The sequence below is a fragment of the Podarcis muralis genome, chromosome 6 (assembly GCF_964188315.1).
Source record: "Podarcis muralis chromosome 6, rPodMur119.hap1.1, whole genome shotgun sequence".
NCBI classification, from domain to species: Eukaryota; Metazoa; Chordata; class Lepidosauria; order Squamata; family Lacertidae; genus Podarcis; species Podarcis muralis.
In genome coordinates this window covers 96,952,569-96,973,400 of record NC_135660.1, presented here as the reverse complement: position 1 = coordinate 96,973,400, position 20,832 = coordinate 96,952,569, and the positions used below count along the sequence as shown (strand labels likewise).

The window sequence follows — 20,832 nt, the reverse complement described above, 5'->3', positions numbered from 1 at the left end:
ATCCCTCACTGGACACAACCTTTCTGCATTCAGGCTCCTTTCTGCAAGGGACCAAAATGCTTGTGTTCCAGACGTGCAGCCTGTAACCTAGAACAATAATGGGCATGGACCAAATGTTCGGAACCTGTATGAGTTGGAGCTTTTGCACATAGAAACTTTGAACATGTGGAGGTTTGCCATGGCAAAGGATGGACTGGTGGGCGCAATCCTGATCTGCCTACTCCCACTTGTGAACGCGACACACTTTGACCATCTGCACAGGGCTACCGGCTGCTTGGAATGTCGCTGCTTACCAAGGGTAGGAGGTTTTGGAAATAACTATTTTGTTTTCATGTGTATTGCTTTTTTAAAACAACAACAACTTGAACTTATTTTGTGTGCCTAGAACTCCTCAAAACTAATTGGTTTCACTGTTGTTTTATTCATACATATATATACACACACATTTTTTGGGGAATAACTAGTAACCTGTAACTATGGAAATGGAGGCTGCCAACACACCTGTGATGACACAGATACGGGACCTGTGTGCGGTTGTCATCAAAAGTATGCCCTACACTCGGACGGCCGAACATGCATTGGTAAGTACCCTCCCTCTGAATTGTACAAATATGTGTGTGGAATTGAAATGCTGCTTAAAAGAATGGGTCATAAACTCCTGATCTTATCTAATAAGTTTAAATTTGCAAAAGTGATAGAAGGCAGCATTTGAAAGATATAATACATTTGTTGGTTAAGGATTTATCACTTTTTAATAGCTTGATATGTGTGCATGTGTACACAAACCCATATATGTGTATTCTTCCCTGGTATTTTGTATACTACTGGATGTTGGAAAAAAGCAGCTGCAATCTCTTACACTGGCTGTTCATATAGAGGAAACACGAACCAGAAGTTTTTATCTGGACTGTTCTGCTATCCACAGTATTACATTTTGCTCCTTTTAAAAATTCAGGAGTGTAAATGATGCTCATTGTGATAGAAGTTTTTAGTAATGGTTTCACTGGGAGAAAGTGATAGCTAAAGTCATTATTTTATGTTTAAAATACCTGTTCAAACATGCCATGACCTATATAGCTACCTATTCATATTACAACCGTGCAACCAGAATTCATCACCTGAATCCATTTGTGTGGGTGACTCCCCACGTGGTTCTGGTGGAGTGGGACGCATGCGGTTGCTCGAATTGAGACTTTTTCTAATACACCCCAGCATATCTTCTCATTGGAAAAAATGGAGCAGAACATGTTATTAATTAGATTCTTTTTTTAAAAAAAAAAATCTGTTTTATGCATATTGAGCATGCAATTATTTCAGCCAGTTTGTAGTGTATTCATGGTAAAATTAATGCAATAGCTGCTGACTGTACTGAACTCCATCCTGGAACCTGAGCACTAATGAATACAGCCAGGGCATCTGGGCAGTGTGAGAAAGGGAGTTCAAACTTCAAAAAGAAGTGATTTGGTGAGGACCAGACACATGACAGATTGTGACTGGAGTGGAAGAAGAGCTAGAATTATATGGAAAGAATGCTTTCTGTCATGGTGTTGTCACTTGGACAATTTTGCACCACCATGGGAAGCAGACTATATTCTTTTGAGATGTTCTTTTGCACATGTTTTATTTTATTATAAGCACAGAATCCAAGAATTTACCTTTTTCCTTTTTTTTAATGTATGGTGCATTTGTGGGGGAGAATTGCAATTGTTTCAGTTAATAAGAAGCTGTTTTAACACTTCCTCTAGATTTTACACCAAAATCTAGAAGCCCTTTAAATTTAAAAATTCATGGAACATAATTCTAGTCACAGATACACACTTTAACATCCCACTGATTTTAGTGGAAGCAATATGTGCTTAACTTTCTGACTGAAATCTGAGATTTACAGTTTTGGCATGGTCATGCTGTATGGTACTTAAGTTTTTGTGGGATGGGGGGGGCGTTCATTAGTTGTATTTTTCTGTACTTTGTCTGTTTCAAAGCAGAGAAATACTGTATAACAAACTGAAGCATTCTCAAAGGGTATAATCCAACAAAAGGTAAGCTCTCTAAGTGCTGTTAATTTCAGTGGGAGCATCAAGCATGGGTTTAAATAGCCCCTATGCAAAGTAAAAGATTTTGTATTAATTGTGCCCATAATCCCTATAATTTAAAAGCATTTTTCTTTGGATAGATTTTGCTCATAAGTTACAATTAGTTGTGGCTGAATTTGATTTGGCATTTCCAGAATTATGTCAGATAAGTTGTAAAAGTATTTGTCTTAACCTTTGATTGCAAGACTTAACGATTGTGAAAATTAGAGAGCTCAAGAGAAATTACTAGTAAAATTTGACTCTAAAACATTAAAGAAGTCCCATTTTCCGTGATCCACATCTAATTGTACAAAGTGAACAAAATTTAGATAAATGTTTCCCAACAAATTTTGTATAGCAAGCTATCACTATATAGCTTAATCAGCAGTCATTAATTTCCTCTTTAAAGCTAAAATATTTATTCCTTAATTAAAGGTGTGTGTGAATGTCTGTGGTGAATCTAACATATCTTGACATCTGTGGATAACTGTATAATCCCATCGATCTTATATGTGTATTGAAGTCTTTTGAGCTGATGAAATTAAATGTCTTTTTAATGTGCTTTGATTATGGACACCCTAAAGTCTTGATGCCGGGAAGGAAACCATTCAGTCAGCCCTCAGTGCTAAGCATATGCTCCTTACAATCAGCTCTCTGGATGAAATTTGTCTTAAAAGATTTAGCCCCTTGTATGTTTATTAAATGCAGTCTAATTGTGATTACAACATAGCTGTTACAATATTCACTGCATACATCTTATTCTTGGGTTTCTTCTATTTTTATTTTTGAAAGCACCATTAAAACCTTAGAGAGCCATTATAGGGTTGGAAATCTTGGTACAGTTTTCACTGAGAGAAGTGATAATGAGTAGATCATGCTCTGATTTCAGGGCGATGCTTATTTGGTCTGGCATAGAGAAAAACTGTTGAACTGTTGGAAACTGTACTTTCCCCCTCCCTTTCTGCAAAGTTATTGTATAATATGACTTTATATTACATTTTCTGTTCCTGTAATTTAAGTCGCATATTGCTGCTTTCGTTGGGTCCTCCACCCTCCTCTTTCTTCTGAGTAGTCCTTTCTCTTAGATATTTTTTAAACTTTTGTTTTGTTTCCATTTTTATTCCTGCTTTCTGGTGATGGTTCCTGATTGCCTGTCTTGTCTGATACCTGATGTTCATTAATTATTGAAAAAAATATTAAAAGAAAAATGAAAAACCTCAAAACAAAGCCTCTATTGCAGCCTGATCCCATCTAGAACTTGGTTTCTTCTTAGAACAATATCTTGTTACCCAGCCATTTAGTGTTACCACAAATAAAACCTGCCAGCTGCCTCCACTTCTTCTGATTCCTTCTCCTATCTACCTCCAGTTTGCTGACTTCAGTGGTGTCTGTAACTTGGACATCGCTGCAAATATGCAAATTTCTGCAATAGCACATAAGTACCCTTTCGTCTAACCCGTTTTGTCTTTGTTTTCTTGACTTATCCTCTCATTTTATGTCTGCTGCATGTGAAAAGTCCCCACTTGTGTTTCGTATTTTTCTTTTTAAATGCAATTCTCCATCCCATATAAATTATTTTAATCGCTTAGCCTCTGCTCCCTCTATTGCTTCCCCACCCCCCATGTATGAGACCTTTCATTCACCTCATCATCTGTTCCCATCCTTGCAAACGGATTGTTTAGGTATATTTCTAAGTATTGCATAACTTAACTTCTTCTAATGCTGGATAGGAGCTTTCCGTATAAAGGACATCCATCAGAACCTACCTGCAGGATGTCCTGTGCTAACAATGCCCCCCGCCCCCGCTTAACTGCATGCTTCTAAAAATTACTAGACTATTCTTGTGACATCTTTTTTCTAGCATTGAATGTTTAGCTAGTCGTGTTCCATAGACAAGCAGGCAACCAGCACTGCCCAACTTAATTGTTTTGGTGTTTTTTTTATATTTGTGTTTGTTTTTACGGTTTTTAAAATTTGCATGCAGTTTTTGTTTTTGATACACTGTGTCAACATGCACAAAGCTGTCATGTTCCCATGCCCATCCATCACCGGATTCTTTTAGCTCTCTTCTGTGTTCAGTATCCTTGTTGCCAGCTGTGTTCAAAAGCTGCCACCTACCTCTCCACCTTGTCCTTCCTCCTTTTCTTTTTTTAACAATGTGTTGAAATCGAAACCTTATCATTTAAATTTCTTAATTAACACCGATCTGGGGCACCTTCTCTTTTGTGTTTGTGTTATGGCTGGCGTGAGACCAGCTTAATATGTGTTTGCTGGCTAATTACTTTGTTTTTCATCATCATTTTCTTCTCCCCACCCCCCTCCTCCACTCCCTCCTTCCCTCCAGCATACTTTTATTTATTTCTGGGATTTCAAATGGAATTAACTCTCTAAATGGGGTTTTAGTGCTTTCATGCTTCTTGGCTTTGGTTGCACCAGGCTAAGAAACTTTCTTCAGCAGTGGAAAATTGGGCTTTTCATTAACCAACTGCTCCATGTTTGTCCCTTACTTGTGTTTTAGAGAAGGATGAGGCTGCAATTGAGAGTTCTGAGTTCAATGCCACGTCAGTAGCTGATGTGGACAAGCGGGTGAAACGGCGGCTACTTATGGGTAACACTTTTCTTCCACTTCCTTTGATGTGCTCTCAACTTTTGTCTCTTGTGTGTATGGGGGTGTGGGGGTGTGTTCGAGTATTTCTGTTTTTAATTTGTTCATCTGTTTGCTGAGGTCACAATTCGTTTTAGAATCCTGATCTTTCATCGAAAAGTTCATTTCCCATTTTAAATCTATTCTCTCTCCACCCAAAACCCTCTAATACTGTAGCTTTAATGTTGAAAGACTTTGGTGCAAAGAAGAGAATCTTTGCCACTAACCTTATTTACCTTTTGCAAGTCTGATTTTCACATGTGGCTTTTGTGTTTCTGTGAGTACAAATCGATCCGAGTGGGTCAGCTTCATCGTTTAGCATTACCCTTTGTCGCAAGTTCCAATGGTATAAAATGCTTGATGTCATTCTTTTTGTACTTTTGGTTTAAAATATTTATACCCTTGCTTGAAATAATTTTATGTCCTCATGGTTTGGAATTGTTGGAAGTATTTCCCCCTCCCCCATTACGGAGCCCTTGGGCACTTTTCTTTCAGAAATTAAAAAAACCACACACCATACAGTGGTATCTCTGGTTGCGAACGGGATCCGTTCTGGAGTCCTGTTCGCAACATGAAAAGCCCGCAACCTGAAATGCCATATCTGCACATGTGCGCAGCGTGATCTGGCGCTTATGTGCGAAGCGTGATTTAGCGCTACTGCACATGCACCAGCGGCGAAACCCGGAAGTAACCCTTTCTGGTACTTCTGGGTCGCCGCGGGATGCAACCTGAAAAAACATAACATGAAGCAGACGTAACATGAGGTATGACTGTACATTTAAAAAATAGAAGCAGCATTTTGCAGGATTATTGATCATTTGAAATTGATACCTGCGTAGGCAAATAGCTCTGTGCTACCTGCCAAGGTTGTGTTTCTTCCCGGGTGAAGCTGAATCAAAGGTTTTCATGCCTCTCCCTTGGCCAATCTCACATGGATGGACACAGTGGTCCAGGGTGGGAGGAGTGTGTTGCTGGCCTCGCGTTTCTTTGCTCCAGAACACATAATATCAGAAATTAACAGTTTTGTTATAATATAAACCCATTGTGTTGCTATTTAATGAGGTGATTGGTTAATGAACACCTTCAAGAATTGATCATTACTTATTTAATTTGTATTCTGCCGCTCAGTCAGAAGGCTCTCAATTGATGGTTGCTCCTGCGATTCGTTGTACAAATAAAAAGGGATGTTGTTTGATGAAAGTGTGAATTGTGTGTACAATCCATATGTCGTTTCTTCTATCAGCTTGCCTTTTCTAGGTTTAGCAAGAGGCTCACCACACGCTTGCTTCTGTCAAACATGTATTTGCAACTGAATTTGGATTGTTGATTGCAGCCACAGATTCTTTTGCGGGGGACTCCCCCCCCCCCCTTGAAGTCTTTCAACCCTGTGTTGCTGATTTTAGTTACCATTTCTACACATTTTCTGAGGAGCTCAATCAAAAATTGTATTGAGCATTTCATTACTTTACTTGTAAAGTCATAGAATTTGAAGCAAGTGAGGGTGACACAAAATTATTATTTTTTGTACCTTCATCTTACAAACTTCAAGCTTTTTGCCAGTTGAAAGAAAACGGTTAAAAGAAGCCTCCTTTCAGTTGTTTGGCAGCCACTGAATGGCCTTTCTGAATATTCTTTGTGATACAGAGAAATAGTTGCAAGTAAACTGCATGATTGCAAAACATTTCCCCCCATTCTTTTTAGAGCCAGTGTACACACACTTTGCACAGAGTGAGATGGTAGAATTCTGAACTGTACCAGAATTCTATCACCTCATAATACATTGATTTCCTAACTATGGGCAGCAGTTGCAATACAAATGTTTGATTGCAAGTCCAGCAACCTAAATACTTATCATCTGTCTGAAAGGTAGGCTGGTCCGTAGTTATGTGAAATATTTGATAAAACAGGTGTTTCCCCCCGTCCTAGCAGGACCATGCCCTTATTATTATTATTATTATTATTATTATTATTATTATTATTATTACAAATTAAGCCTCTTACCAACATGATAAAATCCAATGATTCTTTATACATAGATGTTTCATTTTAGTAAGGATGAGGAATTTGTAGGAAGGCATACAGATGAAGAAATATTTATGTCTATTCATCATTCAAGGTGGGAGTTAAGCTGGCAACAAGTTTAGATGGATAGGAATGCATAGCATATATCATCTTCAGAGGCGGGGGCTAGTGGCTTCAGTTTTTTAAGTTCTCAGAGCAAAAATTTAAATTTAATTATTGCTGAGGAATTGCAAAGAGGCAACAGTGGAGAGGATATGAAGTTTGTTCTAGACACTCATGTTTATTTATTTATTACACTTATATACCACTTTTGTCTTCTAAGGATCTCAAGGTGGTGTACAGGGTTCTCCTCTTCCCTGTTTGATCCTCACAACAAATAGATATGACAGTTGACTTTTACAGTGTAATCCTATGAATGTTTATTTAAAAGTCCTGTTGCATTTAATGTAATTTGTGCAACCTTATGATGAACTTAGGATTGCAACCTTATGATGAACTCAGATCGAAACGTCGCTTTATTAAAATGATAAATAAATAAGGCTAAGAAACAGATTCCAAAGCTTAACGCTTTATCAGCATATCCCGTAATTATATAACTTTTGCACATGGATTGACAATAAAAACTGCTGCGGATTTTGAATACCGGCATATTCCAGAAGGCAACCGTTTTTAAAGGGACTTTAGAACTCTGTCCAAATAACAAGTTGTCTCCTGAGCCCCATAATGCTTTGAAATAAATTGACACACACAATAATAATGAATAATGCAATCCATAAAAATGTACGAATCAGGTCAGTAGCTCATTTAGCTCAGCATCTTGTTCTCACAGTGGCTAACCAGGTGCCCGTTCAAAACCTGCAAGCAAGTCCAGAGCCCAACAGCGCTCTCCTTTCCTGCCTCTGTAGTTCACCTGTGTACTGTGTGAACTGTTTTCTCTTGCCTGTCCTGAATCTGCCCTACATGCAGCTTTCTGGACATCCACAACATCCATTTTCACTGGATGTTCACTTTCATTGGACGTCCATCTTGATTTTCTCAGTCCGCTTTCTCCACACTGTGCATAATTGGATACACTTCTTGCTCGCATCTTCTCTAAATCAAAAGTCTTTACAGTAGAGGTTTTCCACAGCTGCAGCTACTGAAGTAGTCAGCCCAAAGAAACCTTAACAATCCTCCTTGCTATCTTTTTCAGAAGACTCTTTCTTATTATTTCAGGGACAGATGACCAGTTTATGACGAGGTAAATCTGGGGGCTTGCCTGCTTCTAAAAATGTGTGTAAGAGTGCATCAGTACAGGTGACCAGGAATGACTGTCGACTTTTGTGGTTTTCATTACTCCAGTCCTGGCCATGCTGAAAACCCTTCTTTCATTGTACTTGCCATATTGCTTTATCACTACTCCCTGATCCTTCATTAGGGAAGTAGATGGCAAATATATTCTCACAGTCCTAGAGCATTATTCATACTGATGGTGTCATTTCAAATATGTTTTCCCCATATTTGGTTTTGTTCTTTTTCTCTTTAAAAGAATATCAAATTGCTTTTAAGCTGACAAAGTCCTCTGCTGCAGGACTATTAAACCTGCAAAACAATCTGTTGTGTGTAGTTTCACACTTTAGAATTCCCCTTGTGACAGAATTCACACAGAAATGTAACTTCAGGGATGTGACTACAGATTATTGTTTTAAAATCAAAACAAAAAGTTGAGGCGCAAGTCAGCAATAGGCTGGTTATTAGGGTTACCGTATTTTTCGCTCTATAACACGCACCCGACCATAACACGCACGTAGTTTTTAGAGGAGGAAAATCCGTAGGCATGCCACCCGTAGGCATTCCCTCCATAACACGCACAGACATTTCCCCTTACTTTCTAGGAGGAAAAAAGTGAGTGTTATGGTGCAAAAAATAAGGGTAAATTTACAAGATCTTGCTATTGGCTGGAGCACGACTCCTTTTAAGTTTTTCTCTCCTGTCGCTTCCTGTTTCTACCCATGTTCCTACCCGGTTTCAAGCAACTATCAGCCTGCAAATATAGTGAGTGGGAATTTTATTTATATATTATTATTTTCTCCAAAACATACTTATATTAATAAACTTATATTAATATTTTACAGTAACTCACAAAGTAGCAAATATGTACATCTTTTGAAATACAGGAATACTTGGAATAAAAATCTCATGCTTTATATTTAAATCTAAAGCCATGGGGGGAAAGGAAGGAGGACAATCAGATGTGAGATGCCCAAGTAGCGGACGTTGCTCCCAGTTCTGGTCACAACACAGAGGCAGCTTAAGGTCCAGAATAGTTTACTACTATAGAAGATAAGGTAAAAGGTAAAGGTACCCCTGCCCATACGGGCCAGTCTTGACAGACTCTAGGGTTGTGCGCTCATCTCACTCTATAGGCCGGGAGCCAGCACTGTCCGCAGACACTTCCGGGTCACGTGGCCAGCGTGACAAGCTGCATCTGGCGAGCCACCGCAGCACACGGAAACGCCGTTTACCTTCCCACCAGTAAGCGGTCCCTATTTATCTACTTGCACCTGGGGGTGCTTTCGAACTGCTAGGTTGGCAGGCGCTGGGACCGAACAACGGGAGCGCACCCTGCCGCGGGGATTCGAACCGCCGACCTTTCGATCGGCAAGTCCTAGGCACTGAGCTTTTACCCACAGCGCCACCCGCATCCCGATACTATAGAAGATAAGGCTTCAGTAAACAGTTCCAGACATTGATATACTGTATACATACAACTTGTAGGCTTTGCAGATACAGATACAGATACAGATACAGATACAGATACAGATACAGATACAGATATATACAAGTACAGAGAATTTCTTGCTCCAGCAATTCAAGACTTCAGCTTATGTCTCAAAATTGACCCCAGCACTCGAAAGGCCCTGGACCCACTGAGCTGATATGCATTAATCACTTATTTAGTTGGCACTGTGCCCTTTTCATAGTAACTGGCTTGGCTGACCATGCACCTGCTGGCTTATCTCCTACATGGAGTGATTTACAATCATGAAGGAAACTAACCCCTTCCTCCGTGTCCAGTTACGCCAACACTGATAATGTCTACCACACAAGGACATTTGACACAGGTAGATAAAATTCAAAGGAAGAATCAGGAGCCCAGGAGTGTGTTCCCAATTCTTCCTTTCTCCCTTTGCAGGTCAGGCCACAATTTCCATGTCAGGGTAACAGAGAAAGGTGCCAAATTCAGAAAAAACACCAGAAGATGGAAAGGAAGAATTGCATGTGCACTTAGGTGAAATAGGGAGGCGTGGTAGGCCTCATTAGGCATGTGGGCCAGGGGGTCCCCAGTGCTGCTCTAAGTCAACATAACTACCCAAAGCAGCAGCACACCCTTGCCCCTGACCCCAGCTAGCAGTGAAGGGCAAGGATCCGAAGGGCATGATGTTTAGTGCCAACTCACAAGCACCTTGTCAGCATCACCAGGCTGTGAAAACTGAAACAGATCTCACAAAACATAGCTTGGTGGGGCTTTAGAAACCTCACTTGGGACTGTATCGGTCATGGCATCTAGCTTGCTACAAGGTGAGGGATTTTGTTCTCAAAGTGCCCAATAAGCAACTCACAAAGGGTCCCTGAGGTGTCCTAGGCTCTATCGACCAATACAGGTGTTAGCACCCTATGGACTACCCTGAAGAGTTCTGCAAGGCCCCCTTTGTTGCTTTTGCTACCACAGTAGGAACAATTATGTGCTCTAGCCAATGTTTAGTCATCTTCACTGTGGGACTTCTACTACCTGTGCTGTAGCTGTCACCTGGCCAGTTTCATCACATATACCTCCCCATTATACCTGGGAGTGATCCAGTGTCAGAGAGGGTGCTCAGGAGTGACAATTTCTCCCACCCTCTGCTTCTTCCAGTTCCATAGGGATTTGAGGGCCTCAGCATCCACCAGTTCTAGCCACCGGAAATTCTCCAGGGTATTCAGCAATCCATTGGAATCCATAAATCTATGGTCATCCTAATTTGCCCCCTACTACTATGGGAGAAGTTGGTACTGCTAGCCCAGGAAGTGTTCTGATCATGACAGTGGGGTCACAGAAACCTCCTTATTTCCAGACTGTCAACTGGGGCAAAAAACAAATTGAGGATATGACCTGCACTTTGGTTTGGCCTGGTGGCCACTTGAGACAGCTCCCTGGTTGTCACAGAGGCCATGAAAACCTGAGCCAGACCAAACACAGCAGCTTCAGTGTGGACATCAAAACCCCCCAGGACAATAATTCAGAAACCACCTCTACCGGCTCAGTCAACAAGGTGGTTGATAGACCAGTAGCACTTCCAGTCTTTCTCTTTAGCCTGACACCAGACACAGGCTCTCAGATGATGAGGTCTCCTGATGAGCAGAAGAGAAGATCTGAGGACTATGCACAGTGGCTTCTAAAACTTGGGTCCCAACTGTTGTTGAACTAAAACTCCCATCATCCCTAGCTAGCAGAACCAGTGGTCAGGAATGATGGGAACTGTAGTTCAGTAGCAGCTGGGGACACATCTTGGAGAAACACTGGACTATGTCAACACACAGTCGACCTTCCAATCTTTGCATATTCTGCCCTGAGTACATAGGCAAGCAAGGCTGGGTAAGATTCATTCCTCCCAGCTTACCCATTCAGGTATTGGTGGTAAACACTAGGTCACCTCCTTCATCCACTATCAAGTTGTGGATGAGCAAGATGATATTATGAACCAACTTGGCTTTCACTAACAGATCAGTCAAACTGGATGGTGTTATGGTTGTAGAGCAACCAGGAGCTTGATGCTGCAGGGTGAAAAAGAAGAGGGAACCATGTGCAAGCATCTCTTATGGAATTCTCTCCCCCCAGGGCCATACCTACCTCAACCCATGATTGCTGGGATAGAAGAGGCACCCCCATTTCTTCCCAACCCCACACTTCCCAGACACATAGCAAAGATACAAATTCATTATCACACAGCCATCTATGAAGTACCAATATGTCTTCTACTAATGATAAGCCAAACCATGGGTTAGTTCCCGCTAGGAATAGAGGAGCAAAGTGCCTATGATTTTTCTTCCTCTGTACCAGCATACACACATTCACATTCAAACCATAGTTCAGCTTAACGGTGGTTTAAAGTGGTGTGTGAACGAGGCCAGTGGCTGATTTCTTTACGTCACTCTGAATATTGAAGAAGGATTGCAACTTCATCCCTTAATTCTAAATGTGTGGAGATGGGGTGAAATAGCCAAACTTAGCATTTGTATGCTTCTTCAGAGCATTCAAAGTATTGTACAGTTTGAACGTTAGCAAAGGGAGAGGCAAGAGAGAGGTGGGGGAGGAAAGGTTGAGCAGCGGCAACAGCAGAATGAAATGCACTGATGCATGTAGCATGGTGCTACTTGAGCCCGGAGTTAGAAATGTGGGAGAGACATTTCAAAACTAATAATATTGGTGATTCATTTCACTCCAGTTAGGCAATAACTAAAGGTTCAAGGAAGGGGTTAGTTTTGAGGAGAGATTTGAAGAACATGAGAGAGGGCAAAAAGTACAGATTCTTCCCTACTTGCCTTATGATTTTAATGATGATAAGGGGGGAGCTCAAGTATCTTGAGTCCGGTGCTCCTGCTTTAGCCGTTATAAAATGACAGCATTCTATGATAAATGTGAATTTTCTTCCAAATTAAATAGGGCCTCATTGTTAAAAGTTAAAATGTGTTGCTTGAGCCTAACATGTAGTTTGCCCACAAATTTTGATGGTGCCAGACTTCAAGAATGATAAAACAAGAAATTTTGGCATTGCTGTATGAACCTTTTGCCCAGTTTTGCTGGATGCTTTGTGGTTTTGTTCCATTATTGGTTCATGTCTGGTTTCAAACTGCCAAAGCAAGCATTCGGGAGACTGCTTTTCACTGGTTTCTGAAAACCATAAAATCACCTCAAATTCTCATGATTGTTAGATCAAAACCACAGAAGATGGATCCAGATAGGCCACATTCAGCGTTTTCAGGCCATGCACATTTGGAAGACATTTCAGTTGGCTACTTCTGCAAAACAGAGATCTGGCTATAGCTTTCTCACAGCCTTGAGACTTCCCATAACAAACATAAGAAGAGTCCTCCTGGATCAAGGTCAATGGCCCATGTACTCCAGCCTCCTGTTCTCCCAGACGCTCACAAGTAGGACCTCTGATTCATAGGAACCCGTATTCAGAAGCAAACTGCCTCCTGAAGCCGTTGTACCTAGTAGCCACTGACAGCCACATGAGTTTGTCTAATCTTTAAAGCCATCCTAGTTGATAGGTGTTTCGATCTGTTGTAGAAGCAAATTCCATAGTTTTAACTAGGCACTGCGGAAAAAAGTATTTTCTTCTGCCTGTCCTGATTGTTCCAGCATTCAGCTTTGTTAGATGACTCTGGGTTCTGGTGTTATGCGAGAGAGAGAGAGAGAGAGAGAGAGAGAGAGAGAGAGAGAGAACACTTTCTCCACACCATGTGATAGAGGTACACATCTTACTCACCTCTATCATGTACCCCCTTTTTATCTAAAGTAAAAAGACCCCAAAGTTGTAAGCCTTCGTTATAGAGGAATTGCTCTACCCTCTTAATCATTTTGCTTGTGCTTTTCTAAACCCTTTCCAACTTTTTGGAAGTTCAGTCTGCAGAACTCCTACTGTTCTCACATCATAGATTGGTACAACGGCATGATGAAATTGGCAGTTCTGTTTTCAATCCCATTCTTAATGATCGCTGAAATAATTTGCCTTTTTTGCATTCACACACACACACACACACACACACACTTTTATTGGTTTTTTAACATATCATTTCCAACAATCATTTAACATAACTTCTTACCTTATACAATATTTTAGACTTCCGTCAACAACCTCTGAAGATTTTCCGTTCTTTATCACTTGTTCTGCATTTCTTAATTTCTCTATTACTTTTAATTATAATTAACTAATAATGATATGATTAATAATATCATTAATTATCATTAACTAATAAGTCTTTTCATAGTCTTTCTTGCAATATTTCAAGTAGTCCTCCTTACAGCACTTCTTGCAGTTCATTACAATTGCTTTTCAAATAGTTCAAATATTTACTCCAATCTTCTAAGAATCTCTGGTCCCACAGGTTTTGAATCCTTCCTGTTAATTTATCTAATTCTGCATAGTCCATTAATTTAATCCGCCATTCTTCTTTTGTCGGTAATTCTTCTTGCTTCCATTTTTGTGCCAATAATATTCTTGCTGCCATCATTGCATATAAAAACAACTTACAATCCTGTCTATTAATATCATCCCCTACAATGCCAAGTAAAAATGCTTCTGGTTTTTTAATAAATGTATATTTCAACATCTTTTTCATCTCATTATATAGCTAAGTTAGCACCTTCATGACGCTATCACTGTGGGTTCAGATCTCACTAGCATGTATGGGGAATTGAAGAGTTTTGGAGCCCAGGTGTGCATAACTTTACACTTGCTTACATTGAATTCCACTTGCCGTTTTACTGCCTGTTCTCTCAGTTTGGACCGATTCTTTTGGCCTGCCTCATAATCCCTTTTTGTTTTAACCACCCTGAACAATTCAGTACCATCAGTGAACTTGGCTGCCTCACTGTTAACCCTTCACTCTAGATCCTGGGTTGCCAATGCTGTGCCCTTTAGATGCGATAGGACTACAACTCCCATCTGTCCCTACCAACATGGACAATGGTCAAGGGTTGTGGAAGTTGTAGTCCAACAACATCTGGAGAGCACCCTGTTGGCTAGGTAAAGGTAAAGGTACCCCTGCCCGTGCGGGCCGGTCTTGCCAGACTCTAGGGTTGTGTGCCCATCTCACTCAAGAGGCCGGGGGCCAGCGCTGTCTGCAGACACTTCCGGGTCACGTGTCCAGCGTGACATCGCTGCTCTGGCGAGCCAGAGCCGCACATGGAACGCCGTTTACCTTCCCGCTAGTAAGTGGTCCCTATTTATCTACTTGCACCCGGGGGTGCTTTCGAACTGCTAGGTTGGCAGGCGCTGGGACCGAACAACGGGAGCGCACCCCGCCACGGGGATTCGAACCGCCGACCTTTCGATCGGCAAGCCCTAGGCGCTGAGGCTTTTACCCACAGCGCCACCCGCGTCCCTACCCTGTTGGCTACACCAACATTTATCATTAATGAACAATTTGTGTGTGGAACAACTCAGCCTCTCATCATTGTTGATCTTTTTATTATTTTTGTAAACCGCTTTGGGTGTTAATTTTCTTTACAATCAAGCGCTGTATAAATTTCACAAAATGAAAATAAATATATATACTGTATAGATTTATAAAGGTATGCTTTTCCTGCAAATAGCCTCCACTAAGGGGCTTACAGAATAGAATAGCCAAACGAGTATAGACACCTTATAAAACAATACTGCAAAGCCTCATAAAAACAATTTGAAATACAAAGCACAGTTGCAATGCATTAAGCAACATTAAAAGCCCTCAGTAAAGACCAGCAAAGATAAAATGCAGAACAATCACACTTTCCAAACTCCAGAAGAGCACCAGCAATTAAAAGCAGACTGAAATAGATAAATATTTAAAGGCCATGTGAAAGCGACTAAAGAGGTGGCCAAAATCACACCCTGGGGGGCGGGGGGGGGGCGGAGTTCTACAAAGTAGCTACAAGATTACTACTATTTTTTCATTTTGTATCTAGATCCCAAATTAAAACCTGGATTTGGGTTAGAGCAGGTTGCACCACGGCTGCATACACAGCACCCTGACATCTAAGTGCAGTTTGCAAGGCTTTCAACAACTCTTGCTTTGTAGAGTCCGGCAAAGGCAGCAAGAGTTTCCCACACTTCATATTTCCCCCACCCCACCCCACTCACCCGCTCAGCTTTATTCCCTTTCCCATGCTTTCTTTTCAAGTCAAGGCTTATTGTTACATTTATTGACCTGCAACTGCAGACAGTATCTCTGATTTCTTCCCATATTGTCGGCATTTATTAAAGGCATAAATCCTTCTGCTTTATCAGAAGAGGGACATTTTGTGAAATTGTTAAAATAAGAGGAGCTTCCTAGAGCCCCTTCTCTTTCTTTCTTAATCAGAATTACTTTTACTTATACACTAGCTGTTACCCTTCAGGTCTACTTAAATATTCTGCTAGGGGATCAAGGGAATATTATTGCACCTACTCATTTTCGCTGGCCAGCAATCTGTAACATCGCTGCTTAAGTCATCTTTGACTGATACCGATGAATTGTCATAAAAGACTTTTCATAAACCATAGGTAATCTATGAGTGTGATATTTACTGCTGGTTGCAGTTCTATGCCAAATCCATAGCTTTTTGTTTGTTTTTTAATAATGTAGTCATTTGACATTACTAATCATTCTGTAATGTTAAACTGCTGGTACTCCCAATAAATTGCTTTAGGTAGAAACTTTTTTTAATTCCCTGATTTTTGTATACCTGTTTTTTCTTAGAATTTATTCAGGATTATGTTTGCAATCTATTATAGCTGCTCATGGAAGATGTCCCAGGAAATTTTGTTGCATATTCACACATCAGAATTAAACATCAAAATAGACTTATTTGCAAGGGTAAGGAAGACCTACTGAATAAACCCTTTTAGTGTTAAAGTTAAACCCTTTTAGTGGCCCACTGATTAGGAACATGTTCAACACCCTTTCATTGAAATTCTTGGAGCTTAAAACAATGCGTAAACTTTGACTAGATCTGCTTTCTCAAGATAATAAAGAGTAGGTTGGTGTCCATATTTCAGCCACGCAGGCAAAAGCAAAAGGTGTCCCATTCTCTTTTAAAATTAGTGAATTCTCTACATGCACATCCTGGTTCTATATTTTTCCACTTTTGAGCTCTTGCATGTGTACTAAATCTGCTAAATCGGGGGTTTTTTGGTGGGGGCGTGGCGGTAACTTAAACTCATGTCAGAAGTATGGCAAAGAGGTTCAGTTTTGTATAAGATCCATCTTAAGCCCATGTGCAAATTAATGAACTGAGCCCTGTGTGATTCTTCGTGATAAAGCAGTTGGCTGGGAACAGGCCTGCTCAAAGAGCTGCACCCTTTAATTCTCCCCACCCCTCTTTCTAAAGAGTTGATACTCATGCCGTTGAAACTCTATTTAATTTCAAAAAGTGGTTTGCATGGGGCCTTACTGTTCAAGAAAAACAGGCTCCAAACCTTGTTATATACTTCTCTGTATTGCCATATACTACTACTTGTTATATCCTAACCTGGATTGTCTGATCAGATACCTGCCAAATAGGTATCTTTATCTCAGGGTCATGGATTCGAGTCCCATGTTTGGCAAAAGGTTTCCGCATTGCAGGGGGTTAGACGTAGATGACTATCGGGATCCCTTCCAACTTGGAATGAAACATATCGAGTTTGAGCCATATGAATGTCATAACCATTTCAATTCTGTCTAAATACAATGGAATGGAATAGAATGGAATATACAAAAGACTAGAGGGCAGCACTGATCTGGAACCGCCATGTGGGGGGTTGGCAGGGGAAACGTGTTGGATGGGGAAAGCGTTAATGACCTCTACTGCTGATCTCTACATTTCTCCTCCAGATTGCCTCTCCTGAAGCTGCTTCACCGTAGAAGTGATTGTTAGAGTTTTATGTAATATGTTGGGTCATAACGTAGTTCAAGTCTAACACATCTTGCAAATAATGCAAATAATCCAAGGATCTTTTATAAACATGAGTGAGCTGTTAAGAATGGCTTTATTGAAAGCCTTGGGGTGATGAACTGCAATCAGCCACCTTCCAGATTGAAATTTCCTCTGCCACACATGGGAGAAACTTAGAAATCCCTTCCACGGAAGGTAGCATTCAACTATGTTTCACTCAGAGCAACTTATTGAAATGAATGGACATGCAGTAACTTAGCCATGTTTATTCATTTCAATGGTGCTCTCTGAGTAAAACTCAGTCTCAAAATTGCTAGCAGCATATTGGCATTTATGGCTCTTGTACGGTCGGAAGTAAACATGGTACCGCATCCTTTGCTAATTTCTTCTTGTAGCATTCAGATTCCTATAGCGAAATGTGTGTCAGAACATCATTGTGCTCCGTTTCCATGTGCCCACCCCCTTGGCTGCCACTTGAAGCACATCCCATCCCATGACTTGTTTTGTAGGGTTAAAGGTAAAGGGACCCCTGACTGTTAGGTCCAGTCATGGACGACTCTGGGGTTGCGGCGCTCATCTCGCTTTACTGGCCGAGGGAGCCGGTGTACAGCTTCCGGGTCATGTGAACCAGAGCAGCGCACAGAAACGGCGTTTACCTTCCCGACGGAGCGGTACCTATTTATCTACTTGCACTTTGCTGTGCTTTCGAACTGCTAGGTTGGCAGGAGGAGGGACCGAGCAACAGGAGCTCACCCTGTCATGGGGATTCGAACCGCCGACCTTCCGATCGGCAAGCCCTAGGCTCTGTGGTTTAACCCACAGCGCCACTGTAGGGTTAGTAGGTGTTAATAGGGAAGAAAGGAAGAGGAGATGGGGGAAGAATGTCTCGTTAAGGACCAAGAAACAACTAGTAGATAAAAACGCAGTTCAGCCCAATGAGTAAGATCAACACAGTTACTGCTCTTGTTTACTGATTCATTTTACTGCTGCTTATTATTTACTTCACAAACACTATATACTTGCATGCATTCTGCTATTATTATTATTTTATTGTATTGTAATGAAGTTGCACTTTTCCTGGAATGAGACCTAATACCCATTCCTCATTATTGCAAAAGTTATAAAAAAGTGTTGCAGCTTTCCCTTCCCTGTGTTTGCCCAGCCACCATTTGACATCCTACAAGCACTGGGAAATTTCAATGACACAGTTTGGAATGGGTTCAGTGACCTCAATTATGCCCTCCCCACCCACTCCAAACTCCTTTCAATTTGCAAAAAGCTTTAAGTGGACAAAACCCAGATGCCTTTTCCTTGTAGTTCAGTAAGAACAGATTGGGCATGTAGATTCCTGTCAAAGTGATGTATGTAGTTCATTTTCCATTAACTCTTTCTGTGAATGAAAGGATTTGAAAATTTCAATTTCAAGTCCAGTGCTGTGCTGTGCTTTTCTGTGGCTCCATCCCCCCCCCCCCAATAGTGTATCAAGAGCAATCTCCCCCACCTCCCCCAATGAATATTGAAAAGCCATCTCTGGGTAATGGCTGATGAGCCATTAACATATCAGCTCTGCAGAAATCGCAGGGTCTTGGCTCCACATAGTATGTTTTGGGTGGGGTATGACTGCTTGAGTCTGTTTTAAAATGTAATATGTTGTTAGCTGAAGCAGTAGCCTTTCAAAATCTGCATTTAAAAACCTCCCTTACTCTCTTCTTTATTCCTCATTCTAAATATGTCTATTGGAAGTAAAGCCCATTAATTTCAGTGGGCCTTTCCAGTAAGAAAACAGTTCTTCTTACAGTTCTTACCCATCAAATTCCTTGGGACTTATTTTCAAGTCAACATGCATACAGTTTGCAGTTGAAGTTTAAGACAGTCATAAAGCCCTTGTGATAAACATAAGAGGCATACTGATGTTGCATGCTTAAGGACAGATTGCTTACATGGCTTTGTAACGTTATGCAGGATACTTAGAGGACTACAATGTGTTGTGTTATTCTCTCCCTCTTTCCCTCCTTCCCTCCCTACTCCTCCTCTCTCTTTCTCTGTCTTTCTTTCATTTCTCAGAAACATGTGCTGTCAATAATGGAGGCTGTGACCGCACTTGCAAGGATACAGCAACAGGAGTACGCTGCAGCTGTCCGGTTGGATTCAACCTACAACCTGATGGGAAAACATGCAAAGGTCAGCTTCTGTTTGCTTTTCAATGCATCATTTCCCTTTAGCAGTTTCAGTACCAGAGGTTAAATGTACAGATATATAATTGACACACAGACCTGAAGGATCTTAACCATGGGTAGGCAAACTAAGGCCCGGGGGCCGGATGCGGCCCAATCGCTTTCTCAATCCGGCCCACGGACGGTCCAGGAATCGGCGTGTTTTTACATGAGTAGAATGTGCCCTTTTATTTAAAATGCATCTCTAGGTTATTTGTGGAGCCTGCCTGGTGTTTTTGCTTGAGTAGAATGTGTCCTTTTATGTAAAATGCATCTCTGGGTTATTTGTGGGGCATAGGAATTCGTTCATTCCCCCCCCCCAAAAAAATATAGTCCAGCCCCTCACAAGGTCTGAGGGACAGTGGATCGGCCCCCTGCCGAAAAAGTTTGCTGACCCCTGATCTTAACACTGCAATTAGCAATCACAACTTGACTGTATAGTTTCCCCTTCTATCTCTGGTTATTTTTGTTACAAACTGGTTTTTTGTGTTGTGTCCCTGATGTTCTTCTAAATTATCTATTATGTCCTTTGGATAATTACGTTGGTGGGTGAAGAATTACAATAGAAATCTCCCTATATTTTAATTTTTACATAATGTTTCTGAAACCTAGTGAGGTTTTTTTTTCTGATGAAGGGGAAATGATTTGAAGGTATAGATCCCAACTTGGAATACTACAAATTTGTGCGAGTTATGTAAAGTCTGAAAAATAAAGACATTCAGAAGGTATTAATGGCCAGTTTGAAACAATAAAAAGTTGAGGCCAAAGCTAAGATTCTTAGAGAGCTGTGTGACAAGTAACAATATGCGTGTGTGTTTGAGTGTACACAGACAGATATTCATAAATTTATATATTTGCTACTGTGATGGACAGTGGCTCACCAGGGTGTTCAATGGAAGTCTTTCCCAAACTTGCTAACTAGAGATACTTCTAGCTGGAGATATCAGCAAACAGGCTTGGTACCTTCTGCTTGCAGAAAATGTGCTTTTCCACTGGCCTCTGTAGGCCTTCTGTTTGCCACAAAAATGTGGGGTGGTCATCACAGTAAAATTGATAAGTGAATGGCACACATCTTGAAAGGTTGCTTATAGCCCTGTCTGAAGACCTACTGTATATTTATCAACATATAAGAGCTTAGGGTGGAATTTACTAACATCACAAAGGGGTCACATATAATGAATGGTGGACTTCTATGATCATTTATAAATTGATGTACAGGTGATTGGCTCCTGTGCTTCA

The 20,832-nt window shown here is 40.9% G+C and overlaps 1 protein-coding gene across 5 annotated transcripts in view; it reads left to right on the top strand.

Moving 5' to 3' along the window:
* SCUBE1 (signal peptide, CUB domain and EGF like domain containing 1) overlaps positions 1-20,832 on the top strand; it is a 190,793-nt gene that overhangs the window by 96,419 nt on the left and 73,542 nt on the right. For 2 of the 5 annotated variants that reach the window (XM_028728730.2, XM_028728729.2), the window contains exons 6-8: positions 465-581; positions 4,591-4,680; positions 19,445-19,561. In XM_028728730.2, the coding sequence (XP_028584563.2) occupies positions 465-581; positions 4,591-4,680; positions 19,445-19,561 (324 nt within the window). The remainder of the gene's footprint in view (positions 1-464; positions 582-4,590; positions 4,681-19,444; positions 19,562-20,832) is intronic. The other 3 variants (XM_028728731.2, XM_028728733.2, XM_028728732.2) reach the window with 3 other exon arrangements.